The following is a 24,303-nucleotide window of genomic DNA, read 5'->3' as shown; positions in this document are numbered from 1 at the left end:
AACCTCATCCAGCTTCTTCTGCAACTTTTCACGTCACTCGACTGTGATTGTGTTTTGCGAGTTTTAATTTAGTAAACTGCTGCTATTTTGTTTAAAGTCTCTGGCCTCCGGCTCTTAATTACACTTAATTAAACCCCTCCTCTGACCCTAGAAATGGTCCGACAGCCTGCACCTCGACTAAGAGCTACATCTTCCATCATATTCTTCTGTTAGCCGGGTCGCGGTGGCAGCAGGGTCCCAGACATCCGTCTCTCTGGCAACGCTTTCCAGCTCCTACCGGGGGATCCGGGCCAGATGGGCGATGTAATCGGTCCAGCGAGTGCCAGGTCCACCCCGGGGTCTCCTCCCGGTTGGAAGGAAGGAAGGCGCACAGGAGGCAGATGCCCGGACACCCTGCAGAGGGAACTCATTTCAGCCGCTCGCTCATTCCCCGGTCTCTACCCAGAGTGTGTGACCAGAGGTGAGGGTTGGAACGAAGGCTCAGCTCCTCTGCACCACAACGCTCCGGAGTTTAAATCATCTGTGCTGTGTCACTAGTGTGCTGCCTTTAGCAGAGCAGAGCTAGCATGTTGTTGTTGAACAGGTGCAGTAGAAGTCGTCAGAGACTGGAGGTGATGAAGAAACCTCGTTCCACCACTGCAGCACCACGACACTGAGGAGCTGTTGGAAACTTTAAAGGGAGAGTTCACGTCAAAACAGCACTTTCCCTTGGCACTACATTTTCTCAACCGCTGAACTACCGTATTCCTACGCACAAGCACCTACAGCGTGCACTGTATCACTCTCCAGCCGCAGGTCAGCTGACAGAATCAGAAAGAGCTGAACTTCACTTTCTTTTAACGGGAAGATAAAGATGAAAATCTTCAACATGAAGCTTCATTTCAACAGATGTTGGATTGTTTCAGTGGGCGTCTTTAAAAGTGTCTAAACCAGGTGTTTTCTGCTGGCCCCGCCCACAGCGGTGATGTCATCACTCTGCTAGTGTACCGGTCCTCCTGCTGCTCTAAACTGAGTCTACTGCAGGAAACACTCTGACTGAACAACCCCACGTCCAATAACCACAACTATCACTTTATCACTGATTGTTTTATCTTTCAGACTGGAGACAAACGTCAGTCTGGACCATCGGACCACTTGGTTATTCAGGCCTGGTTCTACTGGATCTGCCTCACAGCTGTCGCAGGACATCTGTGAGTGAAACTAATGTTTTAATTTCCCTCTGTTATTTCTCTTGTCTCATCTCTTTCTCATTACCCCCCCACATCACTGATACTGCCTTTATCAGGGGGGATATCAGGTATGCTAATTTGTCCTGATTTGCACTGAGGTCAGAGAGTTTCTGTTCCAGCGGCTTTGCTGATGTCGTTATGACGCTTCAGTCGATGTGTCAGAGACAGAACAACTCGACTTCACCCTTCAAACTTCTGCTGCTACTGAAACTGGGGTGGGGGGGTCTCTGGGGAGAATGGGACATTTTAAAAGACAGCATGTCTTCTGGTTTTACTAACTTCAAACGTCAGCGTTGATGCTGGAACTGAAAACAGGAAGGAGCAGACCTGAGAGCGCAGCGCCCCCCCCCCCCCAGGAGAGAAAGACCAGCAGTGAACGTCATCAAACCGAGCCGAGGTTGAAAAGTTGGAATAATCTGCTCTCTGACGTCGTCTCCTCGGCCTGAGCGACAGCAGGTCGAGGAGGAGGCGTATCCGGGCGGAAAACGCCACGGCGCCATCTACAGGACCGGTGAGCTACGCTCACGTCAGCAACCAGACTGAAGAATATGACTCCATTTTGAATCTGTAGAGACAGAATCATGATTCTGAGGTGAATCCATCAGCTGTCGCTCCGTCCTGCTTAACCTCAGTGTCATGTCACGTGATCTGTGCAGCTGCAGCTGTTTCCTGTCGCGGAGCAGCGGCCGGTGACCTAAAGACATACTGACAAACAGCAGCAGCAAATTCCTCCTTCACTGAGGAGTCACAGCCTCCTGCTTTTCATTCTTCCTCTCTCTGTGTTTCTCTATTGCCCCTCCCCCCACGCTGGTGTTAACAATGCATGCAATTCCCCTGAAGCCCAATTTAAAGCAGGCCAGTCGATGAGTGGCGTGGAAGGAGGATCTGGGCCGCGGGCTCTCTGTGGGGAGATATCGACTGGAATAAAGAAATCACGCTCAGCTCCCCAAACAATAAAAGCATGTGATGTGCTATCATGTGAAAATCAATAGTTCGTGTGTGAGGGGGCTTCTTCTTCATCTTCTTCTTCTTCATCATCTTCTTCTTCATCTTCTTCTTCTTCTTCTTCTTCTTCTTCTTCTTCTTCCTCCCAGTTGTTTGGGCGATGGCGGCTGAGGACGGACTCAGTGACAATAATGAGACTGGAGGAGAAGGAGCTCAGAGGTGAGACTGTGTGTGTGTGTGTGTGTGTGTGTGTGTGTGTGTGTGTCAGATGTTATTGTTCAGTCACTCACCATTTTATTATTGATTTCATGAAAATGGATCTCGCAGACTTTCTCCACCACGTCCTCAACTTCAAACGTTACAAAGCCAAAACCTGCAAGACACACACACACACACACACACACACACACACACACACACAGGGTGACAGTGTGAGTCCAGTGGTGACAGAGACAGACATTAGGTCATAATGCCACAAAGGCATCCTGATCCACTTACAGCTAACAACACTCATTTCTATGGGTTAAGAGGAGGAGGCGGAGCCGTTCACCTCACACAGAGCTCCGCCTCCTCCTCCTCCTGCTGCTCCTCCTCCTCCTCCACTTCTGACACCAGACAAATCAGCTGAGGAGAGCAGTTTCTCAGTGAGTCCAGCAGCCACACTGAGCGTCCAGAGAGAAGAAGAGGGACGAGGGACAGGTGACAAGGTGAAAACCTGAGCACCTGCGGATCATGTTCACCTGTGAATCCAGTCTGTAATATGTTCTCACTTTCTGAGATCTGACTGTTCTTTGTTCTGGTGGAGCAGGATCCCCCAGACACCTCCACCTCCAGGGACCCCCAGGGGTCCTTGAGGGGGCTCCTGGGGGCCCACAGCAGGAAGAATCTCTTCAGCTCTGAACTTCAGTTAAATGCTGTTTTAAGTATCGACGTCTGACTGATCTCATGCTTTATATGTAATCACTTTTTTAATTTGAATTATTTATTTCATTTATTATTTTATTATTATTCCATCTCATTTTACATTCACGTTTTAATGTTTTTTATTTACATCAATGTTTTTACGTCTTTTCTTTGTTGTGAAACACTTTGTGCCACATTTCTTGTGTGAAAGGTGCTGAACAGATCAAGTGTATTATTATTATTATTATTATTACTGTTAATAAAACATGTAAAAGGTGGAGGACCTTGGACCAAATCAAACAGGGGTGGTTCAACTGTTTAAAAAGTTGAATTATTTCAACAGACCACAGACCAGCTGACCGTGGATCAGCTGAGCTGCAAAGATCAGACGGTGAAGATTTGATACGTCACTCGTCACTTCTCACGTTTTAAAATCATAAACTGGAACTCCACAAAATTCAACAGACAGTGAATCAGAAAGTTCAGAAAGTCAGAGCCACAAAAACACATCCACCCTGTCAGCATGATGTTGATTAAAGTGAGGAACCCAGCAGCCAATCACAGGCCACCCTGCAGGCGCAGAGCAGACTGTCGCACTGTGACCACAGGCCAGAGTTCAAGCAGCTGAGAAACCAAACCAAACAGTCAGTAATGCAGCTTGTAATAATAATAATAATAATAATAATAATGATAATAATAACAACAATAATAATAATAATAATCATAATAATAATAATAAAGAGAATAAAGGAGCATCCACTCAGTCTGAACAGGCTCCTTTTGTCTGCAGCCAACGACCCACAATGCACCACTACAAGCTCCGGTCTCCTCGCTCCAGACGGAGAAAATATACTTTTCCTTTTATTTTGACGTCAGCTGTCAGTCTTCACCTGTCGCTCTCTGACAGCGTCCAGTCTCCAGTCACAGGTGTGTAATAACTGCCAGCTGCAATTATCAAGGTGCCGGGACGGAATCTCACACTTATTAAGATTTGTAAGACACACACACACACACACACACACACACACACACACACAGACACACAGACACACACACGCACAAACACACACACAGACACACACACACACACACACACAGACACACACACAGACACACACACACACACGCACAAACACACACAGACACACACACAGACACACACACGCACAAACACACACACGCGCACACACACACGCACACAAAAACACACACACACACACACACACACACACAAACACACACACACACACACACACACACACACAGACACACAGACACACACACGCACAAACACACACAAACACAAGCACAAACACACACACAGACACACACACACACACACACACAGACACACACGCACACACACACGCACAAACACACACACAGACACACACACACACACACACACACACACAGACACACACACAGACACACACAAACACACACACGCGCACACACACGCACACAAAAACACACGCGCACACACACACACACACAAACACACACACACACACTTGTAGCCCACTCCTGTCTTTGGAAGAACACCCAGTGCTTCGCAGCCATATATGATGAATGTATGTGAAGGATGTATTTAAGGGTTAGGGGTAGGTGGTCCACAACTGGACTGGTACTGGACTGTTGCTAAGCAACACATAAACATTTTCCTGACCTGACGATGTCATGTGAGCGCACCTGGAAGTGTTCCTGAAGGATCCACCTTCTTCCTTCATCCTCTCCCGACGACCGCACATCGTCTCATTCAAACCTTCTTCCTGGAAATAATTTCATCTGTTTGTTACAATCTGAGATCGATAACGACGTTAATGTGACGCTGATTAACGTTAATATAACAGCTGTGAGGAGGAGTGATCTCTGACTCTCGTCCAATCAGATCACTTGGTCTGAACTAACTGTTGTGTATATATATATATATATATAAATAAATCTCTGTGAGAAGCCAATGATCAGAACTTTTACGTTGTCGTGACTGAACAACATCGTACACTTACTAAAAGATCACATGGATGAAAGCTCCATCGTTAAAATGAATGAATGAATCAAAAGTGATCGGAGAAGGTTTTATTCAGCCTCTGTCTTGTTTCAGGGACTGACACCAACATTTACCAGATTTTGAAGTGGGACATGAGGAAAAGTTTATGAACCGCTGCACTAGCTCCTTACACATCAACCTAACAAATAAAGCCCAACCCTGAACCTAAACCTGAATCTGAATCTAAACCTGAACCTGAATCTAAACCTGAACCTGAAGCTGAACCTGAATCTAAACCTGAACCTGAATCTAAACCTGAACCTGAATCTAAACCTGAACCTGAATCTAAACCTGAACCTGAATCTAAACCTGAATCTAAACCTGAACCTGAATCTAAACCTGAACCTGAACCTGAATCTAAACCTGAATCTGAATCTAAACCTGAACCTGAATCTGAACCTAAACCTGAATCTGAATCTAAACCTGAACCTGAACCTAAACCTGAACCTGAAGCTGAACCTGAATCTAAACCTGAACCTGAATCTAAACCTGAACCTGAATCTAAACCTGAACCTGAATCTAAACCTGAACCTGAATCTAAACCTAAACCTGAATCTAAACCTGAACCTGAATCTAAACCTGAACCTGAACCTGAATCTAAACCTGAACCTGAATCTAAACCTGTCTTGACTGAGAGTGAGAACCAGCCAAAGTGTCCTGACACTGTGAGTTCTATGACTCAAACTGGTCCTCACAAAGCAAGAAGTACACACACACACACACACACACACACACACACACACACACACACACACACACACACACACACACACACACACACACACACACACACACACACACACACACACACACACACACACACACACACACACACACACACACACAAAACAAAGCCGGTAGAATCAATGCAAGGGTCTTAATGTCAGACCCCAGAGGAGACACCAAGCAAATAAAATTAAAATGCTGAATCAATGGAGTCTTGGCTAACCTTTACTTAAGAGCGCACACACACACACACACACACACACACACACACACACACACACACACACACACACACACACACACACACACACACACAGAGGACTATTTGAGCAGATCTATTCATTTCACAAACCATTGAAGAAGATTTCACATGACTGACGTCTGATGAAACACATGAATTTGACTTTAAAGAACAACAAAACATCCCAATGAGTTAGTTCAGAACCAGAACCAGGACCAGGACCAGGACCAGGGTCAGTCCAGTCCATTTCCATGCCTTTCTTTATTGGCTCCAGGTGTAGCGGCTTTCAAACCTGCACCAACACGCTCCATCACGTGTTCCAGTGTTCACGCTACAAACTGCACCGCACACAACAGGAAACCGTCATCTGTGTTTCCATGTAATGATAAGAGTTTAAATCTGATCCAGGATCCAGTCAGAAACACGCTTCAGTCATGATCTGAGTTTGGACACTTTCTTTGGACTGTTTGGATTTTTGTACTTCCTGTTTTACTTTGAAATTATTAACCTTGCGTGTCTCGTGTTTGTTTTCACTTCCTGTCTTTGTCCCTTCCCCTGCTCAGTGATTGGCTGTATGACTTCATCATGCTTTACTGCAGACACGTGAGTGAACCTTTAAACGGGTCACATGACTCACGGCGGCAGTAGAGGTGAGTTTCATCTCATCTTCTCTTCACGCCACTCAGCTGCCAAATACGCAAATATATGTACATACATTAAATTTCCATATATGACGTATACATTAGTATTTTATATCTACATATATGTAAAAATTATATATGAAACCTGTTAGAAATTGGAACAATTTCATATATTGACATATGTATGTAGCCTATACAAATAAATACATTATATGTTTATATTGTAGATAAATGTTACATAGATATATATCCATCAGCCTGTCAGTATATGTTGATATTATAAACATTATTATATATTAAACATGTTTCAAATTAATTAGATGTTAATAAGAAAAACATATGAACATATAGATTTTTAAAATGTGTGTTGTTTTAATAAAATTGCATAGATAAATTAAACATATGATGTTAACACATAATGTTTAAAAACTGAACTGTGAGCATCTCACATATGTTCTGAACTTATATCTTCATATATCCAGACACAGCCGGCGGCTGCAGCAGGGACGACGTCTGTGTATTGATTCATCTGACAATCGCAGCAGCAGCCGAGAAAACACAGTCACATTCTTACTGAGAAGAATCTGGACAAAACAAAGAGTCTGATCTTCATGAGCTTCAGCTGCTGCTCCGCTCGCTGTCGGCCAATATTCTCAGAACAGCCGCCAACAAATGAGAAAATTCACTCACTCACTTTATGAGAAACACTGGCTGCACATTTGTTTGTTTCTTTCCATTACCCCCCCCCACCCCCCCCCCCCACCCCCCCTCTGCAGCCCCGTTCAATTTACTCCCAAGTGTGAGAAGTCATTTACATAGAGACACACACGATGACAACATCGTCACAAATGGCATCCAATTTCTACCCTCCATCAACATGGGAGAGCTTGCTGTGTGTGTGTGTGTGTGTGTGTGTGTGTGTGTGAAATAGGACGTGGAGGACGAGACGCACATACACACACATGCATGTGATGTGTACAGGCATCCCGCAACTGCATGCAGACACACACACACACACACACACACACACACACACACACACACACACACACACGCAGCGGAGTAGTTTTATTATTGTTGTTTTATTGTTGGGGTGGGAGGGGGAGGGGCTAACAGCAATGTTGGTGAAGGCAACAACTCCCATGATGCCACACTACTTCATGACATCATGGTTTTGATTGAGAGGCGGACCACACCGCTGTGACCCAGACCTCCTGACCCTGAGCCTCTCTCTCCTCTGCAGCACGTGCTGGAGTTGCCCTGGCAACCAACCCAAACACCCCCCGCCCGCTGGTTACCTCAGTAACGTGATGCTCACTCTACATTCTGAATCCACCCGCTTCACCTGGCTGAGGGCGGAGCATGTTACTGTCAGAGCCCTCAGCTCACCTGCCACAGGTGCTGTCACCTGGTCACACGGGGAGTCCGACCGCCACATTGACCTTTCTTGCCTCGAACAGCAGGATGGAACAAGACAAACACCGACGCCATAAACACACTGTCAATTTTCAGCAGTGAAAGAGATTTGACGGCGGTAAAATTCTCCTGTTTCCATGGAGACGGTTTATTTGCTGGCGTTAGTGTGATACCTGTGATCACCTGTGTGAACTTCCTGATTGATCCTGTGTTTACACACTTTAAAGCTGCTGTTTCCATCACTACTGCCCCCCCGTTACCATGGTGACAACGGCTAATGGAGCACCATATGGACCTGGGCTTTGAGCACCATGTATAGTGACAGCACGCGCACACACACACACGCACGCACGCACGCACGCACGCACGCACACACACGCACACACGCGCACACGCACGCACGCACGCACTGGCAGCAGGTCGTAGATGTGAAACAAAAAAAGTCCAATTTCTCCCCCATCTCCTCCTCCTCTTCCTTTCTACTCCTCTTCCTCCTCCCCCCCCCCTCCTCCCCCCCTAATGTGATTACACTGACATCAAAACAATTTGGGCTTTAATTACACGAGACACATCAAGGTGAAAACCATGAGAGGCTTTTCTCAAGGAAACCAACTGGCATGACCAATGGAGTCAGACAGGTAAACAGAGACAGACAGAGACAGCCTTTCTAATTGGACGACGGCAGCTCTCAGACAGCTTTAATAGCAAATCTACGTGTGACAGATGAGACTCTGGAGCTGGTGTGTGTGTGTGTGTGTGTGTGTGTGTGGTGTGTGTGTGTGTGTGTGTGTGATCATCACATCAGCAGTTCTTCCTCAGTGTCCTCTCAGCTCAGGTGAGGGAGGAGTCAGGTTTATGTGGGTCACCTACACGCGACGGACCATCGATTTCACTGTCCTACTTAGCTGCATGTGCTGCACTGGATGTGTGGGTCGTTCCACTGTGTTTCCTTCTCTCTCATACAACTGCAATAAACAACCCCGGGGGGTTGGGGGTTGGGGGTGGGGGTTGGGGGTGGGGGGGCGCGACTAAATTAGGGCGATAAAACAGGAAGTGCACACAGTGTAAAATAAGACTCTCCTCCGACCGGCCTTCAAAATTCAAGTTTGCTGGGATTCAGCAGAGACGTTAACAAGCTGAGCAGTGCGTCCCTGCAGAGGACGGAGAGAGGTGAAGCTGGACTCACTGCTGCAGCCAGGAGACACGTCCAGGTCTTCATCCACTGTGGAGCGCTTCAGAGCTGCCGCTTGATTTACTGCATCGATGTCTCTTGGTGCTTTTACTTTTCACTTCATTTCAAGTCCAGTTAAATTTCTGTAAACCGTCTTCTCTAACCCGACCAGAGATACTGTCCCGTCACAAAAACGTTTTGCTCAATGTTTCCTTCAGCATCGTTTAATATCTTATTATTGATTGTGAGTCGTTGTTTAACTGCTAATATTTTAATATTTTCATTTTATCAGTGACACAGACGTTACATCACAGTGATCATACTAAAGTAACTGTTTGTTTCTGATCACTTCTTTTATTCAAACTGATTGATTAAGGGAGAGTCTTCATCATTAACTCGTTCACGAGTCAGATTCATCAAGAGGAACCATGACAACACAGATTTCTGATTCTGATGAAAAGCATGTGGATGAATATTTCTATTTTTGTGCATCACATGGTTTTAGTCATGAATCTACAGTTTTATGAATCTGCTGTGAACTTCAGTTACTGTGACGCAGAACAAAACTCTTTAATCTCATATGTAGAGCTTTTAAAGTCTCATTGCACGATCAAAGCCACATTCACTCATTCACACGTTCACTCATTCACACACTGATGATACGTCAGGAGAAATCTGGGGTTCAGTATTTTGCCCAAGGACACGAGCTGGGAATCGAACCGCTGACCCTCCAATTAGTGGACGACCTCGTGAGCCACAGCCTGATTGTTATCTCTGACTAATGGGAAAACAAGGTGGACAGTCGCGTCATTGTTATTCCTCCGCATCGACGACAGAGCGGCGGCCATTTTGTTTTCAGGTCATCTGTCTCATTCTTGTGGACACGATGTCTCAGTAACACCTTGAGGAAACTTCTTCAGATTTGGTGCAAACATCCACTTGGACTCAAGTACGAACTGATCAGGCTTTGGTGGTCAAAGGTCAAAGGTCACAGTGACCTCACAAAACACCTCTGCCTCTCACCGTCTCCAGAGAGTCTGAACTGTGCAGCGTGGAGTGAATCTGTGAACACACACTGTACATTTCACAGATGTTGGGCTCATCTAAAATGAAGAGCAACATAATTAGTCCGTGTGAACCTGGTGGATTTGAGAGTGTACATTATTATGAAGCCACTGTTGCACATCACAAGTGATTTAATGAGTTTGAATATGAGCCAAGCAGTTACCAACACAGACAGGCCACGCCTCCATCCTCCTCTTCTGCTCTGCTTGGTTTTATCATTTCCAGAACGCTGCATTATGACAGGGTCTGAAACCACAACTCCCAAACACCTTAGCAACGTTGGGATTGGGAGGCTGCTTCCAAAAACTTTAAGGAACCCATGACGCAACAAGTCTACACATTATACAGCGATGGTCCAGGTGTGGAGAAGTGTGTAAGTTAGTTTTCCCGTAAGGCCCGAGTCCTTTTCTTGATGGCAAACTGAGGCATTCAGGTGTGTTGTGGCCTGTCGGTAAGTGGAACCACCAGAAGGTTTAGTGTTCATTAAATCCCCTAGACCTAAGAAGACTAACCAGCTGGTGATACTAGCTTGTACTGACCTACGGCCCCAGCTGCTTCCTGTGCAAGTTGAACTCTGAACTCTCTGCTTGTTAACCGTCCTGACGCACAGTGCCTAAGAGCCTTTGTGCCTGTACAGTTTCCCCACTAAACTGTCTTGAATAAGAGCTGGGTCTCACTTCCCTTCATGCTTTTTTTTCCGACAGTAAAGATACTTGATTCTTCGAGGCTCTTCTGGTTTACATTTCCTCTCCTTTTCAATTCACTCCCTTTACAACAGAGAGCTCATTTCAATCTCAAAGCCAACATCTGTGACAGGAGAGTGAGCTTCAAACTGCTGTAGTTAATCCTCCACCAGGGGAGATGAGGTAAGGGAGCTACTTGGAAAATGGAAAGGCAGAGGAAGACAGATAATGTGGGAGCAAATGTTTTGGAAAAGTAAGTACAGCAAGCAGAAACATTATGGATCTAAATGGCAGAGAATTAAAAGCAGCTGTAGCAGAGGCTTGTACAGATAAAAGGTCATGTTCCTCACTGTCTTCAGACTCTGCAGCCAAACACTAATTCTTCAGCCCCCCCCCCCCCCCCATCTGATGTGTGAACATCTGTTTCAAAGATCACATAGATGAGAAACACGAGTTCCCACGCAAAAGCCAGGAGGTTTTCAACCTTTTTTTTTTTAACCTTCAACCTTTAGCATTTCATCTTCCTAATCGTGTTAGACTGTATCTATCTGGATGATGGATGGATAGATTTAATAGATAGATAGATAGATAGATAGATAGATAGACAGACGGACGGACGGACGGACAGACAGAGAGACACGTTGCTTGTGACCTAGAGACTACTGTAACTGTCCTTTTTCTTTGACATCTACAACTTGGTGAAAACATGAAGCTTTTTCACAAAAACAATTCAAAGTCAAAGTCAAAGTCAGAGAATCGATTATACAATGATGCTACTTATCCACATTACTCAAGGCTACCACTTTTCTAGGGTCAGCGAGAAACGTGGGGAAGCTTCTTTTTTCTACACCACATTTACTTGAAACAACCTCCACAGTCTTCTGAGGCTCTGTCCAGATCGAATCATGTACAGATTTAAATTTAACACCAACTTGTCCTCTGGTACCTTTAACACAACGAGTTTCTGAAATCCTAGATCTGTGACAGAGAGGGAAAGCAGGTCTGCACTGATTATGACAACTGCAGGACAAGACGGTGGAGTTATAGTCCGTCTGCAGGACGAGAGACCCGCCCGTAAGTTAGCTGCTAGCTAACTGGGCTAGCTGGTTAGTAGCGACTGAACTTTCAAATCTAAACACTTACATATAGCCGCTCATAAATAAATAACAGCGGTGTCCAAACGAATACTCCAGATGACCTGAGGAAAAAGTCAATTTGGTTGTGACACAGTTTCTAAACAGAAGACAAGATTGTGGGAAGGAAAGAGATCAGAGCGGAAACAAACTCTTAAACTGACGTTTTTCAATAATGAAGATGAACACTGACATGTGTTAAGGTCCTCCCACAGCAGCGCAGCCAATGTAGACTGCTTCATTCTTCTTAAGGTTATTCACACAGACACCACAACCTTCCACTCAAAACCATTTCTTCTGCAGCCGTCATGGTGCAAGGATTATTACAGGGGCAATGTGTCGACCCCCCCCCCCCCCACCACCTTCAAATTAGGCCCTGCTTTACAGAGTCAAGTGATGTGAGCAGCAAGAAAAAAAAGACAGAGGAGGAGAGACGGGATGAGGAAACAGCTGTGATCAGGTGTCAGAGAGGAGCTTATCAGAGGTCAGATAGTATCCTGGGACAAACAGCAAGGCGCCAAATAAATAACCTGTGTGAGGCACAACGCCAGCTTGTACATGCAATAACAGTTTTAGGAGTTCAAACTGGAAGCAGCATCGGGGGGGCATGTTGCTACCAAGCAGCAACCTCCGAGGCTGAAACATGAAGCCAACACCAAAACCTGTAGTTCCTCTAATGACCACTAGAGTCTGGCCTCTTTTTGGATAAGCTGGGAGTTAGGGGGTGGAGTCAGACAATGCCAACATGGCGATGGTGGAGCAGCTCACTCTGAGCTTCATTCACCTGTGGGTGACATCACAGAGACAACGTCCATCTTTCTTTACAGTCCATGGTTAGACTGGTTGTATTAATGCGATGTGGTGTTGGAAGATGTTGGATTGTAGTTACTTAACAACACAATTTAAAACCAACAAAAAAATCAACATCAGTATTCAACATTAAACTGACGCTGACATTAGACGTTGTCCCGACATTGAATTTTGATCATTTTGTGGTGGATATTCTGTGAAAACACTGGACACAAACACAGAAATGAAAACACAGACTCTGACTGACTGAAGGTGAATAAAAAATAACATTGAACAATAAGGCTCACGCAAAGTATAACCATTCCTTGTCCCACCAAAAGAGTCAGACCGAACCTTTCATAGATCAAGCGAGAGGGAGAAACAAATGAACACAGATACATCGAGATATATATCAGCTTATGTTTACAACCAATAGAAAACAACCACGAGACATACATTTGCATATCTATCACTTACACACATGTCCTTGAGCACAAGACACCTTAAGGTATTTAAAAATTCAACCCACATGCAACACATTGACCTTTCATCTTTGACTATTAACAGGATGAGGGGAGCAGTGGCCTTTTCAACACATTTACTGCTAATGATGCATCAATGTCACAGGAGAAACTCAAGACTGAATGAATGGTCAACTAATAACTTCACCTCCACACTTTGGTATTAAAATGATAAACCAACCTTTTATTTTCTCAACCTGAAATCACAACCTTCATTCAACTAAATATCAACACGTGAAGACACTGGTGGCCAGCCGCCTGCAGGAACGCCGTTCTACTCAGTAACATCGCTAGCATTAGCACAGTAGCATGAAAGGTAGTGAGACAAGAGGACTTCAGTAACGCAGGACACCATTTAACCAGTCTCCATCACCTGCTTCATAATCTAAGAAGACATGGACATCTACATTTATACAATATGGACCTTTAATCATTTATCTTCACAAACAGCCAATCACATGCAGGTAATATCTCATGAGCTCACTAGATTAAGTTAAGAAACAACAACTCAAATGACCTCGTCAGATATATACCAGAGCAATCAGGGAGTGTTTAGATGATGATGCACCTTGATGCCGTTCTGAGACGCTCTTTGAAATGTACCGTGTCTGTTTCTTACCTGCCTTTTATTCACTAACTGATTTTGGGGGATTGTCAGGAGGATTGTGACGACAGCTGTCAGGATTTTCCAGTTCTGGTAATTGGAGGCAGAGACCATGGATCACCCAGTTACTGGTTCATCTGTCCAGCCAAGTGTAAGACGTGGTTCATGTTGATGTCTGAGTGAAGGAGAAAACTGAGGACGGAACGATGTGAATCTGTTGTAAAGTCTGTTTGTCAGTTCATCCATGGTCACGACCACAGTGAGAGTTTCTGTACGGATCAGAACAGAGGGAAGATTCCCTCCTTTTCGTCTTTTTATCTTTCATTTTTTCTTTCCTTCTCTGATTTAGAAACTATTGCAGCTGCAGGGGGATTTTTCATGATCCATCCATTTAGGAGCAATTCCAGGTCTGAGACGCTCAGCACAGAGTCCCATTATGTTTCTGTGGTGTTTAGAGATGATATAATTAACGTTGGGAAGTTAAAATCTTATGTTGTTTTGTTATCTGTGTCCTGTAGCACAAAACACCTCAAGTTTTCTACTTCACAATGACACATAAGGTTGAATTTCTCCTTAGCTGAGGGTGGTGCACAGAATCTCTTAAAATGTTTCCTTACTGAAACATTTTAGTGAAACGAAAGAGAGTTTCCATGGAGACCATTTGTTTGCCAGCGTTAGCGCTTGTGATACCTGTTATCATCTCACCTGTTATCGTCTCACACAGTTTGCCTGTATGAAATATGGCAGTGGAAAAGAAGGAAAGAAAACCTAACTGACTGTCGATCAGATTTATGGTGCAAAATCAATTCCTCGTTGTCTTGATTGTGTTCATTCTCTACATTTATCGCCACAAACTCAGCTATGTTGCAGTTAAGATACAATAAGAGGTACCTTTAGTTTTTGGCTGGACCACGACAGCTGAGTGACGGACTCATATTTCCACCACTGGTCAGCTCAGCGCCTCGTCACTGAGCTGCAGTTTCTGGATCAAACAGGTTCAGGTCTGGATCCGGTTCAGGTCTGGACCGTGTGTGGATGCCGACCAGGGGCTCAGGGCTACGTCTCATTACAGACAGTCTACTGAGCTGCTCTGGTTTCCCTGCTTCTCGGGAACTGCAGGGAAGAGGAGGAGCACTTCCAATACTCTGAGCCACGCCTCCATCACAGCAAATAAACTACTTTGATTCCACATGTCATTATTACTAAAGGAGGCAGAGGAATAACTAAACAAAAGACACACAAATCTTAAGAATCTTAACTAAGACTTTAAGGAAGCTCTTAACTTAAGGGTTTTTGCCCAAGCGGCTCCAGGTCCATACCTCTGAATGCATCAGATCAGGACTGGGTGACAAAAATAATCATGATAAATCTGACCTGTCCTTCACCAGCACGTAACAGTTCTGTAGTTGTTGTTGGAACTGAACACACACTTGTCGTATCACGCTCCATTATCAGGGATATGATTGGCTGTTTATGAGCCAGGAAGGGAGCACGACCTGGGTTTGTTCATGCAACCGTGAAACTATCTGACTTTCTATCACACAGTTTTCACAGTGCTGTTGATGAAGTGTCTATCACTGGTACATATGGTTATTGTTTTATCCCCCAGGCTGTTTCAGACTTTACGTCGTGAATCCTTTAGGTTCACAAGAGGACAAGGATGACGTACTGGTACTGACTCACAGAATAAAATCCCCTCTTTTCCCTCTGTACACTTACCTGTGTGTCATTTAAATGAAACACTCATAGTGCACACGTGCACCAGACAGGAGGAGAAAACTCCCTCTAAACCACAGGAGGCACGTAGGTGATTCTCATCTGGTGCTAATAGGCCATTAACTTCCTCCTCAGAGACGCTGACATGAGTGATGAGTTTCCTGTGAGGACCGATGATGAAGCTCAGGCCTGAGACTGCAGGGACACAGAGGAGCTGTGGCCACTTCAAAAGCATCAAGAGTTTATATGAATATAAAACACATATTTTATCTATATAGAGTGGTGCCGACTGATAAACGTATTTTCATCGTCATGGCGATATGAACTTGTGCAATAAACAGATCACGAAAAACTGAAACAGATGAATTAGAAAACTAGAATCAGCTCCTCCTTCACTCAGACTAGTTTCAGGTTACACCCCTGTTTATCCAGTCACATAAAATATTAAAAAATATTATCAAATATTATGAAATAACATAAAAATAATATGAACTATGAACTGTCTCTTTGTAAAAAAAAGTGTTGTGTGAGGTCAAACTGACCTTTGACCTTTAGCCACCAAAATGTAATCAGTTCCTAGTTTGAATCTGAATATGACACAGACATGAAAAATATAGATATATTTGCTAACTATTTTAGCTGCTGCATGTGGCGGCCATGTTAACAGGTTAGAGCGACACACTGAGCTTCACTGTGATCACATCAGCTCTGGCATCAGGTGTCACTTCCCTTCTCTGGGCCTCGGTGCTTGACTCCTCTCCAACCAGTCGGTGTCAGCGCTGCTCTGTTCCCGCTGCTCATTGGCTGCTGGAGGCGACACTTTCCAGATGACTCTATGAAGCGGACAGGAGTGTGTTTGGCCGCTTCACACTGGATGGAGAGGAGATACTGGCTGAAGTCCGGCTGTGGTGCTGTTGCGTATGACTTTGTAAAGCCTGTTTGATTCAGACATGAAGAGATTCATAAATAGCTCTGCTTTTAAAAATAACTTTGTTCATGTGCCAAGAAAATGAAGCTGGTAGCACATTCAGAGAGAAACTATCCCAGTCTGTATGATGATGTGTAACCTGAGGCTGCGGAGGATGGGGTTCTGCGCTCTGTGAACAGTCTCCTCCTCCTGCTCTCACACTAGTTCCAGGTTACATCCTGTTTATCCAGAGTCATATTAAATATTAAAATGAAAATATTAACCATTTGTGTCACATTTTGTGTAATGGCTAAAGTGTCTTGTGAGGTCACTGTGACCTTTGACCTTTAGCCACCAATCTAATTAGCTCATCCTTGAGTCCAGGGGAATGTTCTGTCAAGGTGTTTCTGAGACATCGTGTCCACGAGAATGAGACGGATGGACAGCCTGAAAACAAAATGGCTGCCGCCGGGTTATATGTGCCTCCTCCTGACTGTGTCCCACTTCCTTGGGTCTTTGTAGTCCCGGTGTTGGAGATGACAGACTGTCACCATGACGACCTTCATGGGTGTACAGACGTAAAACGATGGACGCAGTTTTGTTCAGATTGTGCCTCACACCTCAGGACACCTGACCGATCACGAACACATTCACCTTCCACTGCTCCTCCTCCTCCTGTTCAGCCTGGACTTCTTCAGCCTCTGTGCTCTTGACCTCCATCTCTCCATCTGCCACTTTCTCTTTCTGGAGAAGTTAATAAGACAGCAACAGGTCACTCCCGGGGGCCGCAGCCACCTGCCAAACAGCATCGCTCAGACAGACGCGTACTGACACACGGGGAACGATTCAGCCTTTTAATTACCCCCCTCCAGCCTCTGTCCAGCAGTCACACATACACAGGCAGAGGACGGCCATTGATGTTTGAAGAGGATGTGGGATTGTTCATCACCTCGTCCTCGGGGAGATCCATAAAGCAAAGCTGCTGTTTTTGGCAGCTGTAATTAGGTGCATTGGAAAAGAGGTTATCGATACTTGGAGATACAGTGGAGCGTCGAGGTCGTTTACCAAGGACAAAACACCTGAAGTTAAGGTTTTCCTTAAAGTCAAAACACCCTTAAATCTTCTTAAGGTTTCCTTACAATGTTCACTGATGTATTTAAGTCTTGTCCTGATCTTGGCTTCATACTTCAGGAATCACTTCAAGTCAGTTCAGACCTCAGAGACCGAACTGAAGGTTCCTCCGACTTTATCTGAACTAAACGTGTCTGAGTTCATGTTGATCAGTGAAGAGGATGAACGTCCCAACAGAGGAACCGATTTATTGATTTCTCTCTATAGATCTGATCAGCATCAGTTTGTGATTGGGTCTACTGAACACTGTGCTGAAGTTTCCATGACAACAACAGGAATAGAGAGAGCACCACACTTCTTTAATGTCATTCTTTAAGATGTTTTTGTTCTTCTGTCCACTTTGTGAGACGATACAGGTGAGAAGTTCACAGGTATCACAAGAGCTAATGGCAGCAAACAAACGTCTCCATGGAAACTGTAGAAGTTTACTGCTGTAAAATCCCTTTCACTGCTGCAAGTGCCTTAAAGTTTTATCTTAACAAAGGAAACCTTTGAAGTTATCCTCTGCCACAACATTAAGTAACTCCAGACGCTCCAACTCTTCTGCACTCGTTCATCATGGGAGCCCGAGGACCAGGCTCCGACACGTCTTCCTGAGGGTGGGGCTGTGTGTGTGTGTTTCTAAATCATTTTAAATATCATTTTAAAAAATCTATTAATGTTAAAAAAAATGAAACTGAACTGAAAATGTTGAAAAAGGTTTTTCAGCCACAAACAGATTCAAAGACAAAGTCAATTATTTACAATAAAAGCTTTTTACTCTCTCAGTGATGCCTTCAGGGAACTTCTTCAAATTTGGTGGCTGTTGGTCAAAGGTCAAAGGTCAAGGTCAGCGTGACCCCAGAAAACACTTTTTAGCCATTACTCAAGACTTCACAGCAATTATGAGAAAATTTCACAGGGAGGGTTGATATTCTGACCTGGAGCTAGACTGAGTGGAGGAGGGACACAACCACGAGGAGGTTGTTCTACTTATTTCAGATCATTTCTTCCTCTCTGCTCCAGAGGCAGAGAAATGAAGCTTTTAGTGAGAGTCAAGTTTTTCAGGAAACGCTCAGGCTTTAATTTAGAGGAGACTCCGGTCTAAAAGGGTTAATAATGTTACAGCTGAGGCATTGTCTCAGGGCGAGTAAATGTTGAAGCAACAGGCTCAGAAAACAGAAATTGTTGTGTTGCTCCACACATTGAGGAGCAGGCACAGGGGGAGCTCCACCCACCTGTGCCTGACCTATCACAGCTCCCCAGTCAGCCCCGAGGTGCAGGAATCCTTGTGATATCATGTGATGTCAAGGAAGATAAATGGAACAGTGGTGAATAAAATGCAAAGAAGAAGATGCTACATGAACTGAAATTGGCACCCGACAGGGCCGAGCTCTGAGGGAGGAAGTGGCTTAATAATGCATGTGCCAATCACAGGCAGCGGTGGAATCATTACTGGCCACAGACACGGTGGAAGGCAAGGTCAAAAGCAGCTGGTTATTACCACAGCTGTATTATTTATCAGAGTGATTTTCACTTCAAGTGGCCTTCTCCGAGCCGCAGCTGCTCCCCCAGACCTCCCACACCGCCGGAGGGGAGGTAATGGGCCAATCAGCTCGGCGCTGCAGGGAACCTGCCTGTCACGCTGGGAACCAACCAGAGAGCGAGTCAGGAGAGAGAATGCCATCCGCTCCTCAGATAACCCCTGTGGTAATGGAAGGATGTGTCAATCACGCAGGTCTGAGACGTGAAGGAAATGAAAGCAACAAATGGAGGGAGGTTGAGTCCGACGTGTTGTTTTCTACAGACTGTGAGTTTGATCAGATGGAGAAGCTGCAGCAGAACTTCCTCTGACTGAATCCTCTCATTCTGTGCCAACAACATCGCAGCTTTTCCCAACTCATCCCCGATGCAACATTCGTCTTCCAGGCACATCACAAACACTCGTATGTGAAATCTCTGGGCTCCTGGCTGAGCAGCTCGGCTAATGATAATTACTGCACTGGTATATATTTATCTCGCTGTGTGCTGCTTTAGCTGCGAGGCATTTCTGCTGCCAGTTAAAGGAAGGGAAAGTTCGTCTCAGCTGAAGCGAGGTCACATTTCTAAACTCCGTCTGTAGAGAACAGCGAGGTTCAGTTTAATGACGTGTGTGTGACTCGATTCAAATCAAAGTTTGTGACATGGAAACAGTCCTCCACTGCAGCTTCATCAGGTCTTTCAAATGAATATTATATCACACAAAATAGTTGTTGAATCTTCAGAATATTGTTGTCATTGCTTCTTTGTTCTCCTGCAGTCGGTCCATTGAACGCATCACACTGAAGCACCGAGTGCGTCCGGGAAACAGGCCGCTCTGTGACCGGTGGGAATGTGCCTCTATAGTTACTTAGTGTGCATGTGTGTCTGCTGGAGGGGGGGGTACTCTAATCACCCCCCTGCTGTAAGACCATAGATTTGGTTTGTTCCTGCAATCAGTGCATACTGTAGGTGAGCACATACACAAACATACATGCAGTCCTCCGCTGCAGCAATCATCACTTTACAATCACAAAACAACAGACGCTTAAAGTTTAATACAAAAACCAGGAACCTCACAGGGAGTCTCAAGAAGACGAGCACGTGTCTGTCATCAGAGTTTTCTGTGTAACATCTTCTAAACATGCACACTGCACAGACGGACAACAGAATTTATTATAATATATAATCTATATGATATTCGGATTCTTCTTCCGTAAATTAGTTTGGCACGTAACTCATCCCGCAGCTTTAAGCAAACCCAGAAAAATTATACATCAAAACATGCGGCTCCATCAGGAATGGTGGGTTATGACTTTTTAGTAACCATGGTAACGTAAATCCCATAGAAAATGAATGGAGAAAAATCATGAAAATGGGCTGTTTGGAGCCACGCTGCTGAGGTCACAAGACTTGGATGTTTTGCCCCTTCAAAATAAGAGTCTCAACTGAGTAAGAGGAGCTTACTGAGGCTCAGCTCTACGGTCACACACAAAAACACACACACACACACACACACACACACACACACACACACACACACACACACACACACACACACATTGACAGACACACACACACAGACACACACACACACACACACACACACACACACACATACACACACATTGACAGACACACACACACAGACACACACACACACACACACACACAACACACACATTGACAGACACACACACACAGACACACACACACACACACCACACACACACACACACACATTGACAGACACACACACAGACACACACACACACACACACACACACACATTGACAGACACACACACACACACACACACACACATTGACAGGCAGACACACACACACACACACACACACACACACACACACACACAACACACACACACACACACACACACACACACATTGACAGACACAAACACACACACATTGACAGGCAGACACACACACACACACACACACACATTGACACACACACAGACACACACACACACACACACACACACACACATTGACAGACACAAACACACACACATTGACAGGCAGACACACACACACACACAGACACACACACACACACACACACACACACACATTGACAGACACAAACACACACACATTGACAGGCAGACACACACACACACACACACACACACACACACACACACACATTGACACACACACACACCACACACACACACACACACACATTGACAGACACAAACACACACACATTGACAGGCACACACACACACACACACACACACACACACCCCCAAGTAAGAGGAGTTTTTCCTAAATCCAGGGGTCTTATTTTAATCATGACAACACAAAGTCACTGAGTTCACCTGCTGCTCTGGTTCATGTCCAGCAGCACAAACACCTACAACCAGTGGCTGACGTGTGGAACCTGCAGTGTTCATCACACACCTGCATTAAACGCTGCATCCATCAGGCCAAAGACCTCACCTGCCCGAACACCGACCAATCAGACACTCAGCTCTCTCTCTGTTCATTATAGTATTAAAAGACTGAGAGAAGTCGTCCTGACTCATCTGTGTGTAAATCTTTTAATATCGAAAATCATTTCACACCTGAAAAATACATCCGCCACAAAACATTCAGGAAACAGCTGATCAGGGGTCAAACGCCCTTTCAAAGTAAAGCATGTACAGTACACACAGTGTTCCTTATGTGACCGAATGTATGACGACCCAGTGGATTGAGGAGAAGCTCCAGTGGTTAAGGAACATGAACGCTGCTGTGAACTCGACTAATTGTTTTGTCTCGTTTTCCTTTTAATAACTAACGTTTGTTCCAGATGATATTTTACTTCCAGAACCTCTCAGCGTGGTTCTGGTCTGGACACTCCTGGTCCTGTATCTGTGTGTCTTTGTAAAGTCCTCTGTGTTGGGGCAGCGGCCTCAGATAAGGACGGGGGGTGGGGTGGGGGGGGGGGGGGTGGGGGGTGGAGATAACCATCCTGTGGCTCTGCAGCATCAGCTGTCTGAACCTTATCGGACCACACAGGCCTCCCTCCGTCATTCTCCGTCCTTCTGTTCAACTGGGGGGGGGGGGGGGGGCACCTTTTCTCTTTCACCCCCCCCTCGTTTGACCCTCTCATTCTTTAGCACCCCACCCCCCCACCCCCGTCTTTCTCTCCCATCATCAAATCATCACAAAGTCAGTGTAGATCTGTATCGACTTATCGGGCCAAAATGGCTGAAGGGGAAATGAGGCTAATTAAATAGATAGACAAAATAAATGTTGGTTTGTGTGTGTGTGTGTGTGTGTGTGTGTGTGTGTGTGTGTGTGTGTGTGTGTGTGTGTGTGTGTGTGTGTGTGTGTGTTTATATCAGACTGCAGCAGCCCTTCTCCACTGAACAGTACCAGCTCAACTCAACTCATCTCTTCTGGTCTCTACTGGTCTCTACTGAACTCTTCTGGTCTCTACTGGCCTCTACTGGTCTCTGCTGAACTCTTCTGGTCTCTACTGGCCTCTACTGGTCTCTGCTGAACTCTTCTGGTCTCTACTGGTCTCTACTGGCCTCTACTGGTCTCTACTGGCCTCTACTGGTCTCTGCTGAACTCTTCTGGTCTCTGCTGAACTCTTCTGGTCTCTACTGGCCTCTACTGGTCTCTGCTGAACTGTTCTGGTCTCTACTGGCCTCTACTGGTCTCTACTGAACTCTACTGGAATCTACTGAACTCTACTGGTCTCTACTGGACCTGTCTCTCATGATCTGGTTTTCCATCAGGTTAAAGCTGCGTCATCGTTGTGCATGACAAGACGTTCTGAGCCAAGCCGCCAAATTTAAACAGCTGAGCAACTGTACACTGCTCATGTCTGTTAGTTACTGTTACTACGGCAACCTCTTTGGTTTCCCTACAATGTCCTCCACTGGTCACGTGTGTGTCGTGTTGAAGGTGACGTCATGATAGCTTCGAGCGTCGTTGCTATAGTAACACACCGAAAATAAGAACTTGGTGACGATTGATCTTGAACTTGAAGAAGTATGGAGCATTTGAAGTCCACGCACACACAAACACACACACAAACACACACACACACACACAACACACACACACACACACACACACACACACACACACACACAGTAGCAGCAGAGTGTGAACTCACCTCTATGTCGGTTGGTGGTTTTGTCAAACATTAACATGGCGTCCTCGACCTGAAAGAAGCAGGAAGACGAGTCAGTACATCACAACACACACACCTCGGGTTCGTATACAAGCCTGGACATGTTGTCATCACCAGCTGATGCACCGTGACTCACAGGAGACACAGGAGACAGAGGAGACGCAGGAGACACAGGAGACAGAGGAAACAGAGGAGACGCAGGAGACAGAGGAGACGCATGAGACACAGGAATCACAGGAGACAGAGGAGACGCAGGAAACAGAGGAGACACAGGAGACAAAGGAGACAGAGGAGACACATGAGTCACAGGAAACACAGGAGACAGAGGAGACGCAGGAGACGCCACAGACCATGACAAACAATGAAATTAATGTCCAAGAGTTCATTTTGACCACGACTCCAAAAACCCTTCCATCTACCATCTAAACAAATGTTTATTTCACCACAGATGTCAAACAAAGCTTGAGAGGAAGACTGAAGTTCCGTCAGTCCAGTTTCAAACGTCCAACTCAACTCAAAAAACAACAATAATCCTCTACAGGTTTTCCCGGTGGCCAGTAAACAAAACTCAAACAAGGAAGTTTAGTCAAATCAAAATCTACAAAACCCCAAAGTCATAGTCTAATAGTCTAAACTATTAACCACGACTTCCTGAAGCGTTTTGGCAGAAAACCTCAGCTGATTAAAATATATTTACAGCCACAAGAAAGAACCATAATGATACTTCACTTACTGACACACATTACATGAAACTTTTGTTAGTGCATGAGGAAA

The 24,303-nt window shown here is 45.2% G+C and overlaps 1 protein-coding gene across 5 annotated transcripts in view; it reads right to left on the bottom strand.

Moving 5' to 3' along the window:
- Window positions 1-23,556, bottom strand: part of LOC130167646 (RNA-binding protein Musashi homolog 2-like) — a 51,318-nt gene extending 27,762 nt beyond the window's left edge. For all 5 annotated transcript variants that reach the window (XM_056374036.1, XM_056374037.1, XM_056374035.1 and 2 more), the window contains exons 1-2: window positions 23,512-23,556; window positions 2,465-2,547 (exon numbers count right to left, since the gene is read on the bottom strand). In XM_056374036.1, coding sequence (XP_056230011.1) covers window positions 2,465-2,547; window positions 23,512-23,548 — 120 coding nt within the window. In that variant the 5' untranslated portion in view covers window positions 23,549-23,556. The remainder of the gene's footprint in view (window positions 1-2,464; window positions 2,548-23,511) is intronic.
- Window positions 23,557-24,303: the final 747 nt, after the last annotated feature.

This window comes from Seriola aureovittata, chromosome 4 (assembly GCF_021018895.1).
Source record: "Seriola aureovittata isolate HTS-2021-v1 ecotype China chromosome 4, ASM2101889v1, whole genome shotgun sequence".
In the NCBI taxonomy this organism is placed as follows: domain Eukaryota; kingdom Metazoa; phylum Chordata; class Actinopteri; order Carangiformes; family Carangidae; genus Seriola; species Seriola aureovittata.
The sequence above is the reverse complement of the archived record's forward strand: the minus strand, read 5'-3'. Positions and strand labels throughout refer to the sequence as shown.